The sequence below is a fragment of the Salmo salar genome, chromosome 11, assembly GCF_965601325.2.
Source record: "Salmo salar chromosome 11, fSalSal1, whole genome shotgun sequence".
In the NCBI taxonomy this organism is placed as follows: Eukaryota; Metazoa; Chordata; class Actinopteri; order Salmoniformes; family Salmonidae; genus Salmo; species Salmo salar.
Window position 1 is genome coordinate 8,224,638 of NC_138301.1, and position 25,195 is coordinate 8,249,832.

At 41.9% G+C, this 25,195-nt stretch overlaps 1 protein-coding gene across 4 annotated transcripts in view; it reads left to right on the forward strand.

Moving 5' to 3' along the window:
* LOC106561911 (xylosyl- and glucuronyltransferase LARGE2s) overlaps positions 1 to 13,825 on the forward strand; it is a 120,636-nt gene extending 106,811 nt beyond the window's left edge. For all 4 annotated transcript variants that reach the window (XM_014126255.3, XM_014126259.3, XM_045688949.2 and 1 more), the window contains 5 exons: positions 5,097 to 5,260; positions 5,528 to 5,806; positions 6,075 to 6,221; positions 9,238 to 9,433; positions 10,060 to 13,825. In XM_014126255.3, the coding sequence (XP_013981730.1) occupies positions 5,097 to 5,260; positions 5,528 to 5,806; positions 6,075 to 6,221; positions 9,238 to 9,433; positions 10,060 to 10,257 (984 nt within the window). In that variant the 3' untranslated portion in view covers positions 10,258 to 13,825. The remainder of the gene's footprint in view (positions 1 to 5,096; positions 5,261 to 5,527; positions 5,807 to 6,074; positions 6,222 to 9,237; positions 9,434 to 10,059) is intronic.
* The last annotated feature ends 11,370 nt before the right edge of the window (positions 13,826 to 25,195 follow it).

Here is a 25,195-nt window from a genome sequence, read left to right on the forward strand (position 1 = left end):
ATCCGTCTGGCCCTGCGGCCTTGTGAATGTTGACCTGTTTTAAGGTCTTACTCACGTCGGCTGCGGAGAGTGTGATCACACAGTCGTCCGGAACAGCTGATGCTCTCATGAATGTTTCAGTGTTGCTTGCCTCGAAGCGAGCCCAGAAGTTATTTAGCTCATCTGGTATGCTCGTGTCACTGGGCAGCTCGCGGCTATGCTTCCCTTTGTAGTCTGTAATAGTTTGCAAGCCCTGCCACATCCGACGAACGTTGGAGCAAGTGTAGTATGATTCGATCTTAGTCCTGTATTGATGCTTTGCCTGTTTAATGTTTTTTTCGGAGGGCATAGTGGGATTTCTTATAAGCTTCCGGGTTAGAGTCCCGCTACTTGAAAGCGGCAACTCTACCCTTTAGCTCAGTGCGAATGTTACCTGTAATCCATGTCTTCTGGTTGGGGTGTGTACGTACAGTCACTGTGGGGACGACGTCCTCAATGCACTTATTGATAAAGCCAGTGACTAATGTGGTGTACTCCTCAATGCCATCGGAAAAATCTCTGAACATTTTCCATTGTGTGCTAGGAAAACAGTCCTGTAATTTAGTGTCTGCTTCATCTGACCACTTTTTTATTGACCGAGTCACTGGTGCTTCCTGCTTTAATATTTGCTTGTAAGCAGGAATCAGGAGGATAGAATTATTTTCAGATTTTCCAAATGGAGGGCGAGGGAGGGCTTTGTATTCATCTCTGTGTGTGTAAAATGCCCTTGAAGCCGGTGTTTGGAGGGTATATTGGCATGGGTGTTGCGGCAAACCGTGTCAATATATCCTCCAAACACCGGCTTCGAGGGCATTAGCACTTTTATACAACAGGTTACCAACATATTCAAATAATGATTGACATATGTGACCAACTGCCTTGATTCGGTCTTATGTAGCAAAATTTGAAATGTTTTATTTTTTTACATTGGATAAAAGCTGAAACACAGAGCTACAAAATGGTATATTATACACTGCATTTTTAAGTTGATAAACTTGTAACCTCACTTTTGAGAAAATGGCCAATGTTTTGGTACCTACTGGCGAGCTCTTTTCTGTCTACAACCATTCAGCATCGATCACACCCTCTTAAGCTTTAGCCCCACCCATCTCTTTAAGAGTTGATCCGAGCGTTCTGTCCTAACAACAACAGTCAAGCACCCAAGCTAACAGCTGCTTCCAGACACAAATGAGAGAACAGCTCATTGACCATTTTACTCGCCCTAGCAGAGCTGGTTAGGCTGTTTTTATGTTGGTGACTGCAACTGTGCTGCTGGCAACAATTTACACTTTTTTGACAACGTTTACTGACACCGGCCATATTCAACGGGTGTTGAGCATTCGTAAATTCGTCAGTTATTCTGCACTCTGGCATACTCAGACTAGAGTGCTCTGAAATTGGAGTAGATAGCCAGAGCGAATTTACCAGCTCAGTCTATCAACCGTTGTCGCAGTGACATTCTATTGAAATGGTTACTTGCATAGTGGAGTCTTTTGTTATTATTAAGACATGTAGCTAGCTAAACAATGAACCATAATCAATGTATAACCATAATGACATTACTACCCTGCATGAATCTGCAGGTAGCTAATCAACCAGGTCCAACGCTAGCTACTGTGGCTAACATTAGGCTATAACTAGCAAAGTAAATGCCTCTGAGATACGGATAATAAGATCATACACGTAACAGTAGCTAGTGAGCCAGCCAGCGAACGTTAGCTAGCTAGCTAGTACAATTTAATTTGAAATGAAAATGACTTTCTGTCAAAATTAGAAAGTGTAATATCTGAAAATGTAGCTAGCTAGACTATCTTATCATGGATGGATGCCTCTCCCTGTCACGGATGCCATGGTTGCCTTTCATTTGAAGATGTAATCCAACGACAGGTGTTTTCGCCATCTCCTTAGCTATCATACTGTAATTACACTGATTTCAAAATCTCAGTCGTCCAGAAAGTGGAGAGCAACACTTATGCAGTTCTACTATGCGAGACATAAAAAAAGATGTGTTTGACAGGATTACCTACACATACTGACCAGCTCAAATAGACAGAAGCGTGCTATATGGCAGACCAATCCAAACTCATCTCTCGGCATGTCCAGCCCACTCATTATCTCAGCCAATCAAGGCTAGCGGGAAGGTTGCTCTCTTTTTCTGTGACTAAACCAACTGGGCTCGTAATTTAACAATTGTATTCATATTTACAGATGGCATACAAGTCTGTTATTAAGACACATGAAAGTTCACGTTCCAACGCATTTTGATTAAGAGAGTTTACATTCAATTGGCTCTCCTGTGAAATAGTGACCCGCAACATTCGCCTAGTTTCCTGAAACGAGTCTCATATTTTCATTAAAAACATTATTTTTATGAAATTAGTAATACTATTTCATCCTTCCACAGGATATAGTCCCGACACAAATCTAGGGTTGCTACCTGGTTGTTCGTTCTATCGGTTCGGTTGCCAGAGACGCGACCCAGTCGTTCAGTCTTTTTGTTTTGTATCTATGGACGCGACCCAGTCTTTCGTTTTAAATGTTCTATTGCCGTACTGGCTGGCAACGTTCTTATTCTTTGCTTGCTAGCAAGACAACTAAGGCTAATTTATAGTCCGGTCAACCAGTACAGCCAGAATAACAACAAAGTAGCTTCATTTGCGTGTGTTTAAGCTGTTTTCTAGTGACATTTATATGGGTACATCCATAACAATGAAACAACAAATATAGTAGCGTGAGCCTGCTTACATCGGTCACAAGTGGGATCTATTTCTGGCCTAATCTTGAATAATTTAGCCTTTGACCAATGCAGCCGATGAACAATTTTAAATTGAATTACGACATGTCTTAGACATATAGATGAAGAATGTATTCTCTGAAGCATACTCTGCCAAGTTTCGTCTGTAAATTGTTAACCTAAATCCTCTTCCCATTGTTTCTTAAGAGAGTACAGGGAATGCAGATTGTGCGAGTTTAATAACGTATAGATCAAGATTATGCCCCCTTTGATATAAGAGTTCACTTTAGAAAGAGAATATAGAGGGGAGGCAGGTGCGCGTGATGGGAAGTTACTAGAGTATGAAGATACAAAACTACGCAATTGCAGGTATCTAACGAAATGGGATCTAGGTATTAAACTTTTGTACTAACTGTTCCAAAGATGAAAAATCCTTATCAATGTACAAGTTGTTCAGTGAGGAGATCCCTTTTCCAGACCAGATATGAAGCGCACTGTCTAATAATGACGGAGAGAATGTATGGTTCTTTAATAATGGGGCAGAAGTTGAAAATTCACTGAGATCAAATGATCGCCTGAACTGTTTCCAGATTTTTAGAGAATGTTTCACAATAGTGTTTTTAGTGTATTTGGAAACAGGCTCAGCTAATGCAAGTCTTGAGAAAAGTAAGGCTGCTAAGGAGGTGGGGCCACAGGATGAGATCTCCAAGGTCAACCATTTCGGGCCTGTAATATCAGGGATTTCTGTCATCCAATATAGAAGGATTCTTATATTAGCTGACCAGTAATAGTATTGAAAGTTCGGAAGTGCTAGATCACCACTGGGGACGAGATCTCTGCAATATGCTCTTACGTATCCGAGGGTTTTTCTTGTTCCAGATAAAAGCATATATCAGTTTATCTATGGAGATAAAAAAATATTTTGTTAGAAAGATAGGAATACATTGAAGTAAGTATAAAAGCTTAAGTAATACATTCATTTTAACAATGTTAATTCTTCCATCCAAAGAAAGTGTCACGTCCTGACCAGTATAAGGGGTTATTTGTTATTGTAGTTTGGTCAGGGCGTGGCAGGGGTGTGTTTGTTTTGTGTTGTCGTTTTTTTTGGGGTATTGTTCTATGTTTTGTATTTCTATGTTCTTTCTATGTTGTGTATTTCTTTGTGTTGGCCTGGTATGGCTCTCAATCAGGAACAGCTGTACATCGTTGTTGCTGATTGGGAGCCATACTTAGGTAGCCCTTTTTCCACCTGTCTTTTGTGGGAAGTTGTTTTTGCACTGCTGTGTAAAGCCTGCAAAACTGTTTAGCTGTCGTTCATTCGTTTTCTTGTTTTTGTGTAGTGTTCAATAAAAGCTAATATGAGCATTCACATACCCGCTGCAATTTGGTCTACTCACTACGACGGCCGTGACAGAAAGAGAAAGTAAATCCCACCATTCAAGGTCCTGTTTCAGGCGGAGTATCAAGGGAGGGAAATTGGCTTGATAGACATCTTTTAAATTGTGTGTGACCCAAATTCCCAAATATTTCTGTGTAGTCACTCTGAAGGGCACATAACTAAAATAGGTTTGCATGGCAGAAGGATTAATAGGCACCAATTAACTTTTTTGTAGATTAAGTTTATAATGAGGTGCGATTTCACATGGCATAGAACATGTACTCTCTCGTCAGGACACTATTGTTCAGAGGAGCTAGCTAACACAATCACTTCAAACTGAAGCTGGAAAGACTGCAAACTAGCTGCACTTTGTTTTACCTTCTTTCTATTGACATTTCTTTGTATATACCCATAAAAAGTATGCCAACTGATTCATGATTTCGACTGGCTGAGAAACGCTGCCTGCCTGTCTGTCGCAGTCCCGACTCCCGGACGTTCATTACTATGGGACAGCTGGAGATAGAATTTGAAAATTGAAACAATGTTGCAAGGTCTATACAAATCTCCGCTGTTGAAAACTAAATGTTAGTCTAAAAGCAATGTGAGATAATGTCTAGATGCTTTTATAGTGGAGATCAAGTTTATAAGTTACCTTAACGTCATAGATTTAGCCGGTGGTAACTTGTGGAATAGACACCGGCTGGAATGCGGCTTTAACCAATCAGCATTCAGGATTTGCACCACCCGTTGTATAACATTTAACAAACCACTCCCTAACACCTCAAGTAGGTTTTAACATTCACCATACCTTTATTCACTATACTATCATATGCATGGACATCCAGACAGAATACAACAGAGTGTACAGGTGTGCCACATGCTCTCATGAAACCATGTTAGCCTATTAGAGGGAATACTTACAATAAAAACATTGGTTTTGACCTCCCTCTGTCCATTCCTCTCCAGTTACAAGGAGCTCTGGAGGAGCTGGATGAAGACGACCAGTGTTATGACTTCAGGCGGGAGCGAATCACAGTGCACCGCGTGCACCTCTACTTTCTGCAGTACGAGTACACGCCCACCGGGGACGACACGGACGTCACGCTGGTCGCACAGCTCTCCATGGACAGGTAAACACTCACCTTATAGCTCTGACCCTACTGACCTTTGGTTTACTAGTTGTTGGAGATGTGAGCTTGAATTCATTATCACGTTATGGCTAATCAGGAGTGCACCTCTCCACAAATATGATTGTATTTTGCTTATTTCTCTACTTCTTCCTCTTCCCCTCCTTCATCTTTTCTTCTCTACTTCCACCACTGCTTTTATTATCATTATACATGTGTGTGATACTATACGACTCTGTATGTATTTTATGTAATCTCTATTTCTCTCAGGTTACAGATGCTGGAGGCCATATGTAAGCACTGGGAAGGCCCTGTCAGCCTGGCCTTGTACATGTCTGACGCTGAGGCCCAACAGTTCCTGCGTTACGCCCAGGCCTCCGAGGTGCTGAAGAACCGTAAGAACGTGGGCTACCATATCGTATACAAGGAGGGACAGTTCTACCCTGTCAACCTGGTGAGAAATGTGGCCCTGAGGAATGCCAACACACCCTATGTGTTCCTGGCAGACGTGGACTTCCTGCCCATGTACGGCCTCTATGATTACCTCAGGTGAGTTGTAGTTCTTCCCAAAGATGTTCCATCATAAACATAGACAGAACACTGGCTGAGATTTCTGTTTTGTCATTTAGCAGCCATTTTAATCCAAAGAAATTTACAGACAACATATGTATGATGTTCATATATGGCCCATATGGGAGTCGAACCCACAGCTAAGGTGTTGCCAGCAATGCATTCCAACCAACTAGTGGGAGCTGTGGCTCTAGCTGATCAACAGTATTCATTGTAAATGAATTGTTTCTCTATCTTATCCCCGCAGAAAGTCAGTGGTCCAGTTAGACATGGCCAACACTAAGAAGGCTCTGGTGGTACCGGCCTTTGAGACGCTGCGCTACCGCCTCTCCTTTCCCAAATCCAAAGCTGAGCTGCTCTCCATGCTGGACATGGGGACCCTCTACACCTTCAGGTACCCCTGCACTAACAGCTCGCCCCATTGGTCAATCTGGCTTGTAGATCAGGAGGTTTGAATGGCCCTTCTGAAATAGACCCAGGTGACATAACTTGGAACAGCCATCCTCATGTTGATACTATGTTTATTACATTGATTACATTGATACATTGAAGTCATTTGATAATATATACGGTACCAGTCAAAAGTTTGGACACACCTACTCATTCAAGGGTTTTTCTTTATTTGTAATATTTTCTGCATTGTAGAATAATAGTGAAGACATCAAAACTATGAAATAACACATATGGAATCATGTAGTAACCAAAAAACTTTGGATTTGTTAAACAAATCAAAATATATTTTATATTTGAGATTCTTCAAAGTAGCCACCCTTTGCCTTGATGACAGATTTGCACACTCTTGCCATTCTCTCAACCAGCTTCATGGGGTAGTCACTTGGAATGCATTTCAATTAACAGGTGTGGCTTTTAAAAAGTTAATTTGTGGAATGTATTTCCTTCTTAAAACCTATTGGGTCTAGGGGGCAGTATTTGCACGGCCGGATAAAAAACTTCCCCGATTTAAACTGGTTACTACTCTTGCCCAGAAACGAGAATATGCATACAATTAGTAGATTTGGATAGAAAACACTCTAAAGTTTCTAAAACTGTTTGAATGGTGTCTGTGAGTATAACAGAACTCATATGGCAGGCCAAAACCTGAGAAGATTCCATACAGGAAGTGCCCTGTCTGACTATTTGTTGTCCTACAGTTGCATCTCTATCGAAAATACAGCATCTCTGCTGTAACGTGACATTTTCTAAGGCTTCCATTGGCTCTCAGAAGGCGCCAGAAAGTGTAATGGGGTGTCTGCAGTCTCTGGGCAAAGTACAGCAGCTCTGTTTGTGAGTGGTCAGCCTGGGAACAGTGAGACTGAGAAGCGCGTTCATGAGAATTCTCAATTTTTTTCTTTCAGCCTTTGAATGAATACAACTTCGCCCGGTTGGAATATTATCGCTATTTTACAAGAAAAATAGCATAAAAATTAATTTTAAACAGCGTTTGACATGCTTCGAAGTACGGTAATGGAATATTTTGACATTTTTTGTCACGAGGTATTTGAATATAACTATGGATTATTTGGAACCAAAACAACATTTGTTGTTGAAGTAGAAGCCCTGGGATTGCATTCTGACAAAGAACAGCAAAGGTAATCCAATTTTTCTTATAGTAAATCTGAGTTTGGTGAGGGCCAAACTTGGTGGGTGTCAAATTAGCTAGCCGTGATGGCCAAGCTATGTACTCAGAATATTGCAAAATGTGCTTTCGCCGAAAAGCTATTTTAAAATCTGACACCGCGATTGCATAAAGGAGTTCTGTATCTATAATTCTTTAAATAATTGTTATGTTTTATGTGAACATTAATCATGAGTAATTTAGTAAATTCACCGGAAGTTTGCGGTGGGTATGCTAGTTCTGAACATCACATGCTAATGTAAAAAGCTGTTTTTTGATATAAATATGAACTTGATTGAACAAAACATGCATGTATTGTATAACATAATGTCCTAGGAGTGTCATCTGATGAAGATCATCAAAGGTTAGTGCTGCATTTAGCTGTGGTTTTGGTTTTTGTGACATATATGCTTGCTTTGAAAATGACTGTGTGATTCTTTTTGGCAGGGTACTCTCCTGACATAATCTAATGTTTTGCTTTCGCTGTAAAGCCTTTTTGAAATCGGACAATGTGGTTAGATTAACGAGAGTCTTGTCTTTAAAATGGTGTAAAATAGTCTGTCTATATAAAGTCCCACAGTTGACAGTGCATGTCAGAGCAAAAAGCAAGCCATGAGGTCGAAGGAAGTGTCCGTAGAGCTCCAAGATAGAATTGTGTCAAGGCACAGACCTGGGGAAGGGTACCAAAACATTTCTGCAGCATTGAAGGTCCCCAAGAACACAGTGGCCTCCATCATTCTTAAATGGAAGAAGATTGGAACCCCTAACACTCTTCCTAGAGCTGGCCAAACTGAGCAATCGGGTGAGAAGGGCCTTGGTCAGGGAGGTGACCAAGTACAATCTCTGTGGAGATTGGAGAACCTTCCAGAAGGACAACCATCTCTGCAGCACTCCACCATTCAGGCCTTTATTTTAGAGTGGCCAGACAGAAGCCACTCCTCAGTAAAAGCCACTTGACAGCCCACTTGGAGTTTGCCAAAAGGCAGCTAAAGGACTCTCAGACCATGAGGAAGAAGATTCTCTTGTCTGATGAAACCAAAATTGAACTCTTTGGCCTGAATATCAAGCGTCACGTCTGGAGGAAACCTGGCACTATCCCTACGGTGAAGCATGGTGGTGGCAGCATCATGCTGTGGGGATGTTTTTCAGTGGCAGGGACTAGGAGACATTAACAGAGCAAAGTACAGAGAGATCCTTGATAAAAACTTGCTCCAGAGCACTCAGGACCTTAGATTGGGGCAAAGGTTCACCTTCCAACAGGACAACGACTCTAAGCACACAGCCAAGACAACTCAGGAGTGGCTTCGGGACAAGTCTCTGAATGTCCCAGCAAGTGCCCAGACTTGAACCCGATCTAACATCTCTGGAGAGATCTGAAAATTGCTGTGCAGCGTTGCTCCCCATCCAACCTGACAGAGCTTGAGAGGATCTGCGGAGAATAATGGGAGAAACTCCCCAAATACAGGTGTTCCAAGCTTGTAGCGTCATACCCAAGAAGACTCGATGCTGTAATCACTGCCAAAGGTGCTTCAACAAAGTACTGTTTTTAAAGGGTCTGATTACTTGTGTAAATGCCAAAGCAAACATGTTTTTGCTTTGTCATTATGAGGTATTGTGTGTAGATTGATGAAAAAAAAAACTAAAGATTTAATCCATTTTAGAATAAGACTGTAACGTAACAAAATGTGGAACAAGTCAAGCGGTCTGAATACTTTCACGAATGCACTTAATGCAATCTTGTTCAAAACTATTATTAACACACCTGTACACTTCTCTTTCTCCTTGCCTTCCCCAGGTATCACGTTTGGACCAAGGGCCATGCTCCTACCAACTACGCCAAGTGGCGGACAGCCACCACGCCCTATAAGGTGGAGTGGGAGGCAGACTTTGAGCCCTATGTGGTGGTGAAGCGGGACTGCCCTGAGTATGACCAGCGCTTTGTGGGCTTTGGCTGGAACAAGGTCTCCCATATCATGGAGCTGGATGCACAGGTACAGTATGGAGGATAATGGTGGGGAGTTAAAATATAATATATTTATTTTCCTCCAGGACACATTATCACACCACAGTACATTTGCACACATTGGGTAGACCAAACAACCATAGCAAACGAGACGGGCAGACAAAGAGATGAAGTTAAAGTCTGCATATCCTCATCTGTTTATGGCTTGTTGAGAAGAAAAATGGTTGTTAAAGTTATTGTTCACATTTTATCCTCAGACTCTACTCCCAAATAATCTGCACATAATAACTCCTTATAATTTACATTTTATTCAAAACCTCAACTCATCTTTGGAATTCAGTTAAGGTTATGCTAATGATTAGAACAGATTTGATTCGCAGTAGACCTCTGTTATTAGGTTTAATGCTTTCGCTAAGTCAGGAATAATAGCTATTGTAATGGCCCATAAATCAAAGTCAAGCCGTGACATTTCAGTGTTCAGCACCTCAGAGCAACGAACGTGACTTTGTTTCTCGAGTCTTAAACTATTCAGTCACAGCCGGGACTGCAGATGAGTATTAGCTACGTAGCTAAAATGTGGTGCCTGTTGTACACGGACCGTGTCCAATAAACAAATAAAATAAAACACATTTTCACCCCTTTCCCACCCCCCAGGAGTACGACCTGATGGTTCTGCCCAATGCGTTCATGATCCACATGCCACACGCACCCAGCTTCGACATCTCCAAGTTTCGCTCCAGCCCGGGCTACCGCTACTGCCTGCAGACCCTAAAAGAAGAGTTCCACCAAGACCTGTCCCGGAAGTACGGCGCAGCCGCCCTCAAGTACCTCACTGCTCAGAGGAACATCTAAACCAGGACTCCCAAGGGCCACTGGGCTCCATATCTAGGGCCCCACTGGCCCCCATGCTGCTCCCTAGCAAGTCTGAAGGGGTTTGGGAATATTGGCTACTATCAGCCAATATCACTACTAATCTTGGATATCAAGATGGAGCTTTAAAGTCTTGTAGAAATTTCTGGAGTTGTGTTAAACTTTCTGGGGTGGTTTAGGCTGGGATGACCCACCCAACTATGCTATAATGGATTATGGCCCAAACTGGAATAAAAACAATGAAACAAACAGAACAGACATGATAGTTGTCACAAGATGTTGGGCTCACTGGGAAGAAATTCCTCTGAGAGGGATGAGTGGTTGACTGCTTTAAGTCTGGGAGTAAGTGACAATTATCATAATTTGTTCTGACAATCAGGGCCTTTTCTGAGGAAAATACATTTCAAACCAATATGTCTACATGGGATACCTGGACCTGGAACTCAAGGACAGGATATTTGGGAAATACAGAACTGAAAGAAAAGGAAGTTGCATCTTCCCTGGTCTCTTCAAGGGGACGAATCGGAATCACGTTCGGAGTGACCAATCGAACTGGAGAAACATTTAAGCCTTATAATTTTCCATTATATTTAATAAGATATTGAATGATATCAGTTTTTTTCTCAATGTAAATGATTAGCAATTAATAACAAACAAATATGGCATATATATGTTTTGATTATGATGTTGCATAATGATTACATTATTTTTCCTTTCTCTATTTTTGGGCTCCCTGAAAGGAAAGAGTATGTCCTTGTTTGAAAGCTTCTGAAGGATTGGGCGGAGAGAATAGCCAGGCATCACGGTCAAACCGGACATTGTGTATGTGTGTGCACTCACTGACTAAATGAGCTGCTCACTAAGTCACCATGCTATGTCATACTACATTCTTACCACTCAATGTCATAGTGTCATATCATTTGCTCTTTCCTCTACATCATATTAATAACCTGCATTTATCATCCTGCATCTAAAGAATATATATATATACACACACACAGTATCAGTCAAACGTTTGGCCACACCTATTCATTCAAGGGTTTTTCTTTATTTTGACTATGTTCTACGTAGTAGAATAATAGTGAAGACATTAAAACTATGAAATAGCACATATGGAATCATGTAGTAACCAAACAAGTGTTAAACAAATCAAAATATATTTGATATTTCAGATTCTTCAAAGTAGCCACCCTTTGCCTTGATGACAGCTTTGCACACTCTTGGCATTCTCTCAACCAGTTTCATGAGGTAGTCACTTGGAATGCATTTCAAATAATTTAGGTGTACCTAATTTGTGGAATTTATTTTCTTAATGCGTTTGAGCCAATCAGTTGTCTTGTGACATGGTAGGGGTGGTATACAGAAGATAGCCCTATTTGGTAAAAGTCCATATTATGGCAAGAACAGCTCAAATAAGCAAAGAGAAACAACAGTCCATCATTACTTTAAGATATGAAGGTCAGTCAATCGGGAATATGTCAAGAGATTTGAACGTTTCTTCAAGTGCAGTCGCAACAAACATCAAGCGCTATGATGAAACGGCTCTCATGAGGACCGCCACAGGAAAGGAAAACTCAGAGTTACCTCTGCTGCACAGGATAAGTTCATTAGAGTTAACAGCCTCAGAAATTGCAGCCCAAATAAACGCTTCACAGAGTTCAAGTAATAGACACATTTCAACATCAACTGTTCAGTGGAGACTGCATGAATCAGACCTTCGTGGTCGAATTTCTGTAAAGAAACCATTACTAAAGGACACCAATAAGAACATGAGACTTGCTTAGGCCAAGAAACACGAGCAATGGACATTAGACCAGTGGAAATCTGTCCTTTGTTTTTTTTAGTTCCAAAGCTGTGTCTTTGAGATGCAGAGTAGGTGAACGGATGATCTCTGCATATGTGGTTCCCATCGTGAAGCATGGAGGAGGAGGTGTGATGGTGTGAGGGTGCTTTGCTGGTGACACTCAGATTTATTTAGAATTCAAGGCACACTTAACCAGCATGGCTACCACAGAATTTTATAGCGATACGCCATCCCATCTGGTTTGTGCTTTCATTTCTTTTGCAATAGGACAATGACCTATCACACCTCCAGGCTGTGTAAGGGTTATTTGACCAAGAAGAAGAGTGATGGAGTGCTGCATCAGATGACCTGGCCTCCACAATCACCCGACCTCAACCCATTTGAGATGGTTCGGGATGAGTTGGACCGCAGAGTGAAAAGCAGCCAACAAGTGCTCAGCATATGTGGGAACTCCTTCAAGACTGTTGGAAAAGCATTCCAGGTGAAGCCGGTTGAGAGAATGCCAAGTGTGCAAAGCTGTCATCAAGCCAAAGGGTGCCAACTTTGAAGAATCTAAAATCTAAAATATATTTTGATTTGCTTAACACTTTTTTGTTTAGTTCATCATTTCATATGTGTTATTTCATAGTTTTGATGTCTTCACTATCATTCTACAATGTAGAAAATAGTAAAATAAAGAAAAACCCTTGAATGAGTAGGTGTGTCCAATCTTTTGACTTGTACTATATAGGTGTTAATATTAAGATTCTTGTTTTTCCTTCTGCATATATTTATCCCCTCTAAGCCAAATATGCACCCAAATTCAGCCAGAAATACAAGTCAACACTGATTGGGAACACCGCAAAGCATCTCGCTAGAAATGCAATGGCTGCAAATAAACAGCCTGTTGTTGAATTGTTAACAATCACTACTGAAATTCCATGCCATGAGCGATTGGAGCATTACCAGTGCCATGTCTAGATGAGTGATACGCTGTATGCTATGTGCCATCTACTGTAACAAACCTTGTCATCTACCAAACAAACCTTTCTCCTTTTACAGTGAACCTTTCCCCTTTTCTTTAAAACTTAATTCCTTTTTCTATTGACCCATTCCTTGTTTTTTTTGTATACCATCCTGAAACCCACACCTGTTCTCACAAACCATCCCTTCTTTCTCTAATCCCAACCCCTTCCTAAATCTCTATGCTACTACTACTGTTTTGCACTCTATAGTACACATAATCCATGGGACAACCGGGCAGTAACAAATCAACCTTTCAACCCCAATGAACCTACTACTCCAAATGCCAAATATTAGGTATACGCCTAAAGTTACGAGAAACGGCACAAGTGTTCAAGCCTATTTGCTACTGTAATGACTTTGTAATGACTGAATGGTTACATATAATGCCACTATGGGGTCGGCACATACAACATAACTATGGGATGGGCACATACCCTGCATCATTACTATGGGCTAGGTATATACACAGCTGCCATTGAATTGGCTACCAAGGAATGGATCCAGACATCACCTCTCCCTGCCACCTTCCATGCCTCCCACAACCCCTGTCGACTGTTCTGATTGCAGTAAATGCTAGTGCCTTTGCTGTATTGTGAAACTGGATATTGATTGTACTACTGTACGTTACCAATGGGGCCTGAGGATAGTCAGGCACTCTATTTATTATTGTCAACTCAAATCAATCATATTTTTCTATGTCGGGGACAAAGTGCTTTAAATAAATATGCCCTTTTTCTACCAGTTTGTCTGAGGTTTGTCTCCATTGGAACATAAGTGGAACAGATTGAAGGATATGGTATCACCACTATAAGTGTGGAATTATATACACATGATTTATTTTCAGATTTAATTGGTTTTAAAACATCAAGGATTCTCCTCTCATTAATGTTTTTATATGAAGACATAATGTCTGCACTGACTTCATGAAAGGAAATACACACACACACACACACACACACACACACACACCACCAAGGAGGGAAAACAAAACAAATTGTAATTCTCCGTCAGCTGTTTGTTATCTTCTGTGACATTTATTACCAGCCTGAAAATTGAATTGTCTCTTATAGATGTATTGCTTGTCCTAAGGAAATAATCAGCCGCCAGGCAGGCAGTTTTCTTTCACAAAAAAATAGAATAAAAATTGTTAAGCATTTCTTCATATCCACTTTGCCATCTCCAATATCTTCAGAAACAACTGTGGCATGATTATAGTAATCTATGAAAATAGTTGTGTGTCACTCCGCTGCATAAGCAATAAAAAGTAAGATATTTTCATATTACAAAAGGTAGAATGGATCACTGAGATAATCTATTAATGGGCATTCACTCACAGAAGGCACGACTAATCTGCAAATCATCTAAGTATGACATGAATCGCTGAATACGGATCATTCAAAGATTAGTGGGAAAAAGTAAAATACAAATGATATACTTATACTAAACATGTAAAAAAACTTTGTAACGGGCCATAGTCAAACAAAAAGACTAGACATAATGCAATAAAGTATCTATATTCTCCTTACGAGAAAGACAAATAAGGATAGATTGGGCTGATCTAGCGTAGAGCTACAGTATTGTTAATGGGCTTTTCAAGGAGCCACATCAGACAAGTCCTATTAAACCATTAGATTTATACATTAGGTATTCAAAGATGAGCACAATTAAAAAATGAATTATCTTCAATGACATTTCTTGACCTTTGAATGACCCTGGTAGTGATAACCATCAAAAGACTTGTTTGACCTCTCAACATATACAGGGTCAAGTTGTTCTGAAGTTCTTCCAAGCCGGTTGGAGGGAAAAGATTTAGGGCTTCTTGAATGGATGCGATGCTTCTTTCAAATTGAATTAAACACTTTATGTAAACCCTCATGACACTTTGTAGGAGAGATTTACACCACCCTCACTTTCTCCTTCCCTCCATCCGTCCCTCCTTTCCTTCCTCCCCCTCTTTTATCTGCTGGCTAATAATGGAGTAATTGCTGGATGTGGTCCTTTATGACGTTATGAATCATCTCATCCACTGCACACATTAGACGGGCCTGACACAAGCGCTCTTAATATAACAGGAGGTCACATAAGACCAACCACGTAGAGGCGTACTGGAAGCTTCTCAAGAGGAGAGGCAGCAACATAAAGCTTCAAAAATCCAGCAGAGGAATGTACTCTTGCTTTACATTGAATTTCAGATATATGTTTATGAAAATGCTGACTCTGTATTTTGTTGTTCAAGCCTTTTCCAATTTGTGATTCATGAATGACTGGCAAAATTGGTTCGTTTCTAGTTACGAAATGCTTGACGTGGAAGCACAGAGGTGAGCTTGAGAGCTATTTTTACCCATGTTTGTTTAGATTCCTTTTGCTTTTTTAGAAGCTTAAACCATGTGCTAGGCTAGATATATTTAGTAAGACTTGAACCTTTGTGCTCCAAACAGGCACAATCGGAGTTACACAACAGTTTCTAAGATCGCCTATCAATGTACAAAGAGAAGGAAATGATTCAAAGTGTCGCAAATGAGTTGGATGATGTGATCAATGATGTTCTGTTTTAGATATATTTTCCCCCAGTTTCCAAAAAACAAAGGGGTCAACAACTAAGTTAGCAAACTGTAAACTTGGAAAATATAGAGGGTATGCAACAAGATTCAGCCGAGGGCAATTTTTACACTGCAAATTGATCTAAAAAAAGCCCAAAATAGATTTCAAAATAATAATGTCATACCTTAATTACATTGAGACATGATCATAAAAGTCTCTTTTTTATTTGTGGGAATACTTGGGAACAGATTTCCTTAATTAACTACATTTTTTGCTGTATTCCTGGTGATTTTATAGTATTTTTTTGACAAACAACTGCCTATATAGATAGGCCCAAGTATGTCTCTAATTATTGGTGTCCTTTAGTAGTGGTTTCTTTGCAGCAATTTGACAATGAAGGGCTGATTCACAAAGTCTCCTCTGTACAGTTGATGTTGAGATGTGTCTGTTACTTGAACTCTGGGAAACATTTATTTGGGCTGGAGGCTGGTAACTCTAATGAACTTATCCTCTGCAGCAGAGGTAACTCTGGGTCTTCATTTCTGTGGCGGTCCTCATGAGAGCCAGTTTCATCATAGCGCTTGAGGATTTTTGCGACTGCACTTGAAGAAACTTTCAAAGTTCTTGAAATGTTCCGGATTGACTGACCTTCATGTCTTAAAGTAATGACGGACTGTCATTTCTCTTTGCATATTTGAGCAGTTCTTTCCACAGTATGGACTAATATGGTATTTTCCCAAATAGTGATATCTTCTGTATACCACCCCTACCTTGTCACAACACAACTAATTGGCACAAACACATTAAGAAGGAAATAAATTCCACAAATGAACTTTTACCAAGGCACACCTGTTAATTGAAATGCATTCCAGGTGACTACCTCATGAAGCTGGTTAAGAGAATTCCAAGAGTGTTTAACGCTGTCATCAAGACCAAGGGTGGCTACTTTGAAGAATCTCAAATATCAAATATATTTTTAATTGTTTAACAATTTTTTGGTTACTACATGATTCCATATGTGTTATTTCATAGTTTTGATGTCTTCACTATTATTCTACAATGTAGAAAATAGCAAAAATAAAGAAAAACCCTGCAATGAGTAGGTGGTTACAATCTTTTGACTGGTACTGTATATAAACTCAGCAAAAAAAGAAACGTCCTCTCACTGTCAACTGCTTTTATTTTCAGCAAACTTAACATGTGTAAATATTTGTGTGAACATAACAAGATTCAACAACTGAGACATAAACTGAACAAGTTCCACAGACATGTGGCTAACAGAAATTGAATAATGTGTCCCTGAACAAATGGCGGGGGGTCAAAATCTAAAATAACAGTCAGTATCTGGTGTAGCCACCAGCTAGCTGCATTAAGTACTGCAGTGCATCTCCTCCTCATGGACTGCACCATATTTGCCAGTTCTTGCTGTGAGATGTTAACCAACTCTTCCACCAAGGCTTCTGCAAGTTCCCGGACATTTCTGGGGGGGGGGGGGGGTCCCTAGCCCTCACCCTCCGATCCAACATGTGTCAGACATGCTCAATGGGATTGAAATCCGGGCTCTTCGCTGGCCATGGCAGAACCCTGACATTCCTGTCTTGCAGGAAATCACGCACAGAACGAGCAGTATGGCTGGTGGCATTGTCATGCTGGAGGGTCATGTCAGGATGAACCTGCAGGAAGGGTACCACATGAGGGAGGAGGATGTCTTCCCTGTAACGCACAGCGTTGAGATTGCCTGCAATGACAACAAGCTCAGTCCGATGATGCTGTGACACACCGCCACAGACCATGACGGACCCTTCACCTTCAAATCGATTCCACTCCAGAGTACAGGCCTCGGTGTAACGCTCATTCCTTCGACAATAAACGCGAATCCGACCATCACCCCTGGTGAGACAAAACCGCAACTCGTCAGTGAAGAGCACTTTTTGCCAGCCCTGTCTGGTCCAGCGACGGTCGGTTTGTGCCCATAGGCGACGTTGTTACCGGTGATGTCTGGTGAGGACCTGCCTTACAACAGGCCTACAAGCCCTCAGTCCAGCCTCTCTCAGCCTATTGCGGACAGTCTGAGCACTGATGGAGGGATTGTGCGTTCCTAGTGTAACTCTGGCAATTGTTGTTGCCATCCTGTACCTGTCCCGCAGGTGTGATGTTCGGATGTACCGATCCTGTGCAGGTGTTGTTACATGTGGGCTGCCACTGTGAGGACGATCAGCTGCCCGTCCTGTCTCCCTGTAGTGCTGTCTTAGGCATCTCATAGTACAGACATTGCAATTTATTGCCCTGGCCACCTCCTTGCAGCATGTGTAAGGCACGTTCACGCAGATGAGCAGGGACCCCGGGTATCTTTCTTTTAGTGTTTTTCAGAGTCAGTAGAAAGGCCTCTTTAGTGTCATAACTGTAACCTTAATTGCCTACCATCTGTAAGCTGTTTGTGTCTTAATGACCATCCCACAGGTGCATGTTCATTAATTGTTTATGGTTCATTGAACAAGCATGGGAAACAGTGTTTAAACCCTTTACAGTGAAAATCTGTGAAGTTATTTGGATTTTTACAAATTATCTTTGAAAGACAGGGTCTTCAAAAAGGGACATTTCTTTTTTTGCTGAGTTTATATTATTTGACAAAACACTTTGGGGGTTCAATCACTTGCGGGATGTTTTTTTTCCCGTGGGCCACCTGTTGTCAACCCCTGATACAGTATGATTACTCTCTCGGTGTCATTTTGTGCCACAGTGCTGGCAGACAGTCCCAGACAGGCGAGATGCCAAGGAGTGCTGGAGATAGACCCTGCAGAGTGGGTGGCACCAGTGTCATTATTGGTGTCAGCAGTGGGATCGATGTCCTACCTCCGAGTCTCCAAATAAAAATGAACTCCCACGACCGCCTCCCTCTACACTACTCTTCCACCGCTGCCTCCGCTGAATCAATGGCAATAACCTCTCCCTCTCTTTATTTTCCCCTCCGTTTGGTCAATAAAGTGTCCCACTCTACTGTGATTGTGCCTCCCGGTCGGGGGAATGAAAATATACCTTTCATACTTTAAGGTCTTTATTGTCCTGCCCTATAGGGATACTCTTATGGAGCAGACTAATTGTTTACTGGAGGACTATTGGAGGATATTATTATATTTGTTTAGCGTATTTCTGGAGGATTTCGTTTGTTACTTGATACCTGTAATCCCAGGCAATTTCTCTCCTCTAGGCTACGTGGATCAATATGGAGCCGCGGTCAAATGGCGCAGGCCGTGAGGGGTGGCGGTGGCATTTACAGTCATCAACAAGGGTCAGGAGAGCATCTAGATCTATAGCGCCTTGTAATTGTTTTTCTCCAATTGGATTTTTTGCAGCTAGAGCTGATTATGGATACAATGACTTGTTTATTGTACTGAGCTTCAGTTCACTGATGCTTATGGACTCTGTCTTGTTTTGCACGCCTTGTACAAAATAATAAAATGCAGTACGACAGGATATTTCTTAACGTAGCTCTTTATTAGCTAGCTATAACGGGCATGTTTACGTGTCTCATACCATGACCAACCGAAGATGACCTCACCACCTGGTTGGTCTTAACCAATCATAGCGCAGTATGATGTGGCGGTAAAATGCATCCAATTACAATTCAGTATGTTTACACTTATGAATAATACACCCCCCTTCTTTTAAAACAAAAATATATATTTTTTTACATATTCTAAGTGTTTCTTTTGAATACATGCTCTGTAGTTTGAACTCAAGGTAAGTAACCATTTATACTGCATACTGCACCAACTAAATCAACATAACAGACTCTGAAACAATGATTCAGCATACTGTTACTTTTAGAACGAAGAATTCTCAGCAACTCAGCTTTCACTCTAGCAATGACATCTTAACATTTCAAACAAATACAATACCAAAGCATTTCAAGTTAGCTTTTCAATAACAAGTTTACAATCCAGAACTCTTTTAGGGCAGTGATCCGCCTACAGCCTTTGACATTTCACAGGTCTAGGACAGCACTGGGCTTGACCTCTCTTCCTGACCTTGTGAGATATGATGCTGAGCATGCTTCTGTGTCAGTCAACAGTTCTTGTGGTGTTGCAGGTAAGTATGGTGTATGTTGTGTGTGTGCTTAGTTCATCACATTCTCTTTCAGGGGAATGGTTCATCTCGACGGTGTATTGTTCTTTTGTGTTCAGTAGGTGACGACGATTGCGGCGGTACACCGCTCCTTCTGCGGTGCGGACGTGATATGAACGTTCAGTGTCAGCTGGCTGTATGACGACTGCTGGCTTCCAGTGGCCATGCTCCTAGATTCTAACTGACTCTCCGTTGTTCAGTGGTCTAGCTGACCTGTTGTAGTATCGTTTTTGTTGTTGTTGTCTCTGTGCACGTTTTTCATGCATTTCCTTGTAGCTGACAACCTCCGGCTGCAGCTGCTGGTTGGTGCTGGGAAGGATGGAGCGAAGTCTGCGGCTCATCAACAGCTGGGCTGGTGATTTGAAGTTGTCAACTGGAGTGTTGCGGTATTCAAGGAGACTGAGGTAGGGGTCTCTCTTGTCTGCTTTTGCTTTGTCCATGAGTGATTTAGCAATCTGCACAGATTTTTTAGCAAGGCCATTACTTTGAGGGTAATGTGGGCTTGTGGTGACGTGTGAACTCCCATGCTTTTGTGAAGGATTCAAACTCATTTGATTTGTAACAGGGGCCATTGTCAGACATTAAAGTATCTACAATGCCATGCCTAGCAAAGATTGCTTCCAGGATTGTGTATCACAGCTGCAGATGTGGTGCTGTGAAGCTTGTCAAGTTCGAAGTATCTGATGTAGTAGTCCACTGTTACGATGTAATCCTCGTTGTTCCAGGTGAACAGATCGGCTGCCACAACCTGCCAGGGTCGGTCTGGGATACAGTGAGGTAACATTGGCTCTTTGGTGTTTGAGGGGCGTTGTTCAAGACAGGTGGGGCATTTACCAACAATCTCCTCTATTTGTTTTCACATTCTGGGCGAAAACAAAATGTCCTGTGCTTGCTGTTTACACTTTTCCATGCCCATGTGTCCAGCATGGATCTTTGTCAAAATCTCTTCTCTGAGACTGGTAGGAATGATGATTGTCTCTCCATTGAAAATAATTCAGTTGATCTGTGATAGTTCATCACGATGGTTCCATAACTTTGAGACACTCAAAGGGAATTTTCTCCTCTCCTCAGGCCATCCATCCTGTATGACTTTCCTCAGCTGTGTGAGTTGTGTGTCCTTTTCTGTTTCTGCTCAGATCTCCTTCAGTTTTGTGTCACTAACTGGTAAGTTGCTGGACACAGTGTGCACTTGCATGTCCATGCCTTCACCGAGGCTGCTGTCCTTGTAGGTAAGAAACCTCCTGGAGAGTGTGTCTGCGACAGGGATGTCTTTGCCTGGACGGTGAGGGATTATGAAGTCGTATTTTTGTAGTTGAAGGATCATTCTCTGTAGCTTTGGCAGGGCTTGCGGCTAGTGGTTTCCTTATGATTGACTCGAGGGCCTTGTGGTCGGATTCCACAATGACTTGTCGTCCATATACGTACTGATGGAAACGCTTACATCCGAACAGAGGGGCGTACTGCTCCTTTTCGATTTGAGCGTAGTTGATTTCACAGTCTGTGAGAAATTTGGAAGTGCTAGCCGATGGGCTTTCCTCCTTGCAGTAGCACTGCACCTACACCATATTTTGACGCGTCCACTTGGCGTCTGAGCTCTTTGTTGGGGTCGTAGTAGGAAATGATTGGTCCTGGTTCTCTTGTGATCAAGTCTTTCACTCTCTGGAAAGCAATGTCTTGTTGCTTGTCCCAGAGGAACTCACTGGACTGCTTTAGCAGCTGACGCAGGGGTGCATTAGCATTGAAGAGGCTGGGTGTGAACTTGGATAAGTAGTTGACCATGCCAAGCACTGTTTCCAGCTCTGAACGGTTCTTTGGTGGCTCCATTTCTTTTATGGCTGAGACCTTCTGTGGATCTGGCTTGATTCCATTCGCTGTGAGAAGATGTCCAATGTAGCTGACCTCTGTAGCACAGACTGCTCTTCTCGGGGTTGAGCCGGACTCCTCTCTCGCGGGACCATTGCAGCATTGCGCAAAGGTTTTTGTCGTGTTCCTCTTTGGTTCGACCATAGACAAGGATGTCGTCCACAATTGCCACAACTCAGTAGAGGCCTTCGTACACTTCGTTGATCCTTTCCTGAAACTCGTCTTGGGCTGAGATAATCTCAAAAGTCAGGCGACGAAACCTGTAGCGTCCAAATAGTGTGTTGAACGTTGTGAGCTTAGATCTGGCGTCCATGACACTGAAGTAGCGTGCTCCCGCTAGCTTGTGTGTGATGCCATCTAGCGTCGGTAAAGGGTAATGGGGGTGTTTGATAGCCTTGTTCAAGTCTCTTGGGTCGAGACATACTCTGAGCTTGCCTGTGCGTGGTACTCTCCACCACCACTAACGCGTTTACCCAATCTGTCGGTTCTCTAACCTTGGTGACTATGTCAGATATCTCCATGCTATCCAGCTCTTTCTTCAGACGGACACGGAGAGCAAGGGGAATCTTTCTCTGTGGGTAGACCGCAGGGGTTGCGTCTGGGTCAAAGTGAATGGTACATTCTCCTGGGAATAGTCCTATTCCTGTAAAAACATCAGAAAACTCCGCCATTACATTTTCTGTCTCTACTGGTGCTGTCACTAATACAACTAGCTTGATGAGGTCCATGTCTAAACATGCTTTAAGACCTAGCACTGCAGGTGCTCGAGTGTCAACAATGTAAAAGTCCAACATCATGTCACCTTCCTTGTATTTGCATTTGAAAGTGCATGTGCCTTTTAATGGGAGCTGTTCACCACCATAACCAGTCAGTCAGTCTGCGCGTGGTGGACTGTAGCTCGCACTCAGATGTCAAGCTGCGGTACTTATTCAGAGGAATAATGCAATCTCAACATTTTACTCTTTGATTGACATTTTATCTTCACTCATTGCGTGTATTGTTTTTTCATGGTAAGCTCTGCACACTTTTGCAAAGTAATTCCATTTCCCACATGTAGTACATTGTTTGCCTTTAGCTGGGCAATTTCCCTGTTTGCCATGTACTTTGTATCCACAATATCCACATGTTTTGGGGCGTTTTGAGTCTGTCTCTCACAGTTCTGAAGCGCGCTCTCTAGCCACCGGAGGTGTGCTTTGATGTCTACCTGACTGCGTGCACTGCTTGTTCACGTGATGCGCTCATGCTACAGCGGAAAATGGTTTTCATTTGAACCTGTGCTAGCTCGTGAGATCTGGCTATGTCGATAGCTTTGTCCTGCGTCAGCTCAGACCCAACATTCAGAAGTTTCTCTCTCACTCGCGGTGAGTGTATTCCAAATGCAATACGGTCCCTGACTCATCCTTGTTTGCATAGTCAGTCTTTCACAAGCAGACGTATCTCAGTCACAAACTGTTCAAACAATTCGCTAGCTCCCTGTACTTTCTCATGGAATTTGTACCTAGCGAAAATCCTATTGATCTTCGGCATAACATACGCTTCAAAACGATCGTAGTATGTTTTCAGTAACTTTGATTCAGCCTCGGTAAGTGTCCATGTGTTGTAAATATCTCTCCCTTTTTCACCGATCCAGAGGAGCAGGTAGCTGCGCTTTTCCTCTTCTCCTCTGTCCATCAGAGGACCCGTGAACATTAGCTCCACATGCTCTTTGAACTTACGCCATGCATCGAGTAAGTCTGTAGACTCCCAGTCCATTCGAGGTGAAGGAACTCCATCTTTTAATCCTTTTACTCTGACACCATGTCTTGTTTTGCACGCTTTGTACAAAATAATAAAATCCAGTACGACAGGATATTTCTGAGCGCAGCTCTTTATTAGTTAGCTATGACTGGCATGTTCACATGTCTCCTACCATGATCAACAGGAGATGACCTCACCACCTGGGTGGTCTTAACCAATCATAGCGCAGTATGATATAGCGGTAAAATGCATCCAATTACAATTCAGTATGTTTACACATATTCATATTACAGACTTCATTGACATTGTAAAGTTCTGTAACTTTTTCAAGGTGGGTATGCGAATACATAAACCCAAGTTATCCATCTAATATGTATTCTTCTTCTGGCCTTCCAACACCTTCTTGAACATCTAAACAGCACTTTAAACAAAGTGCAGGCTCTATCATCAGATAGGTCTTCTGTTGCTTAAACTGCTATAAAATCAAGTAGACCTGAGCGTTCCATTGATGTCTTCTGAGTTAAAGTTCTAAAGATTAATAGGTGTTTGGAGAAGGCAAAAGGGCGGGAACAGACAAAAATTACAGCCAAGTTTTTCCATGAGCTTCAATCAGTCTGGACTTGACTGATTACTGTATGTAGAAAGGCTGTTGTTGATATATTTTGAAAGGTGTGTTTGGCCTTGTCTGGGTGTTATCTACCTTAGAAAATTGGCATTTAGTTGCCGAGGAGAGTTTGGAGTGCGCCTGCCATCAAACAAACAAACAAACACACACGCACACACACACACACAAGCGATGGATAAAGATGGTCTACATACACTTCAGAATCATGCGCTCTTATTTCAAATTTTAGCACGGTGAACAACACTTGAAGTGTAAATGTAAAAGTAAAATGTAAAAGCAATGCAGTGTGAATCATATTAACAGCAGTTTAAGGTGAGATCAGTAGTGTAGTTTACCCACTTTTTTGGTTTGCGCAAGAGTTTTTTTGCAGAAAAAAAAGCATTGAAAATATAGGGAGCATTACTTATTTTCACTGCAACCGGTGATCAGAGTTTACCCACCTATTTTTTCACAACTACAAAGCTGCGTGAGATTGATGTTCTGTTGTTACTTTGTCTCTTTCTCAATTCAGGAAAGCCTTGATTCCTCCACATCCTCTCTCATCGCCTCCTCAAAACACATTTGTGGAGAAGGTCTGAGGGGAGGGAATTAATTGGATGTTAGGAATTGAGGATGAATTGAGATAGGGCCATTAAGTACTATGTCATGGGCATCCCAATCTTTCAGATGGTTTATTAAGTCCATTCAAACTAAAGTCTTATAATCAAATGTATCTATTATCAGCAAGCAGAAAATCTGATTATTGGGGAATAACTGGAATCTCCGGAGACTGTTATTGACTAGAACATGTAGAAAGATCTGCATTGTGTCACGAATTGGCTCGTAACCCGTAACAAAGAGGGAGACTGTTACCTGCCTCCTAAGAGGAGGGAGGTGCAGGAATCAGGAGCAGGAGAGCTAGGAAGTCCCAGTGGCACAATCGTTTATTAAGGAGTCCCAACTCAACAACAACATGGGGGGAAACACGCCCAAACGAAGTTGCCACACACAGGGAAGTAAACGCAACACACAGAGGAGAAACCTCTACTCCTAAACACATACCAAAACGGTACAACACGACTGTGAGAAAAGAAAACCCTGTGGTGCAGACACGCACCCCTAACAGAGTAACCACAGCAAACAATCCCGCACAAAGACTAGCAGGCAGCGGAGGTAAATAAACCCACCGAAATCAACTAATAGGACACAGGTGTGAACAAAACAGACAGACACAAACAAAA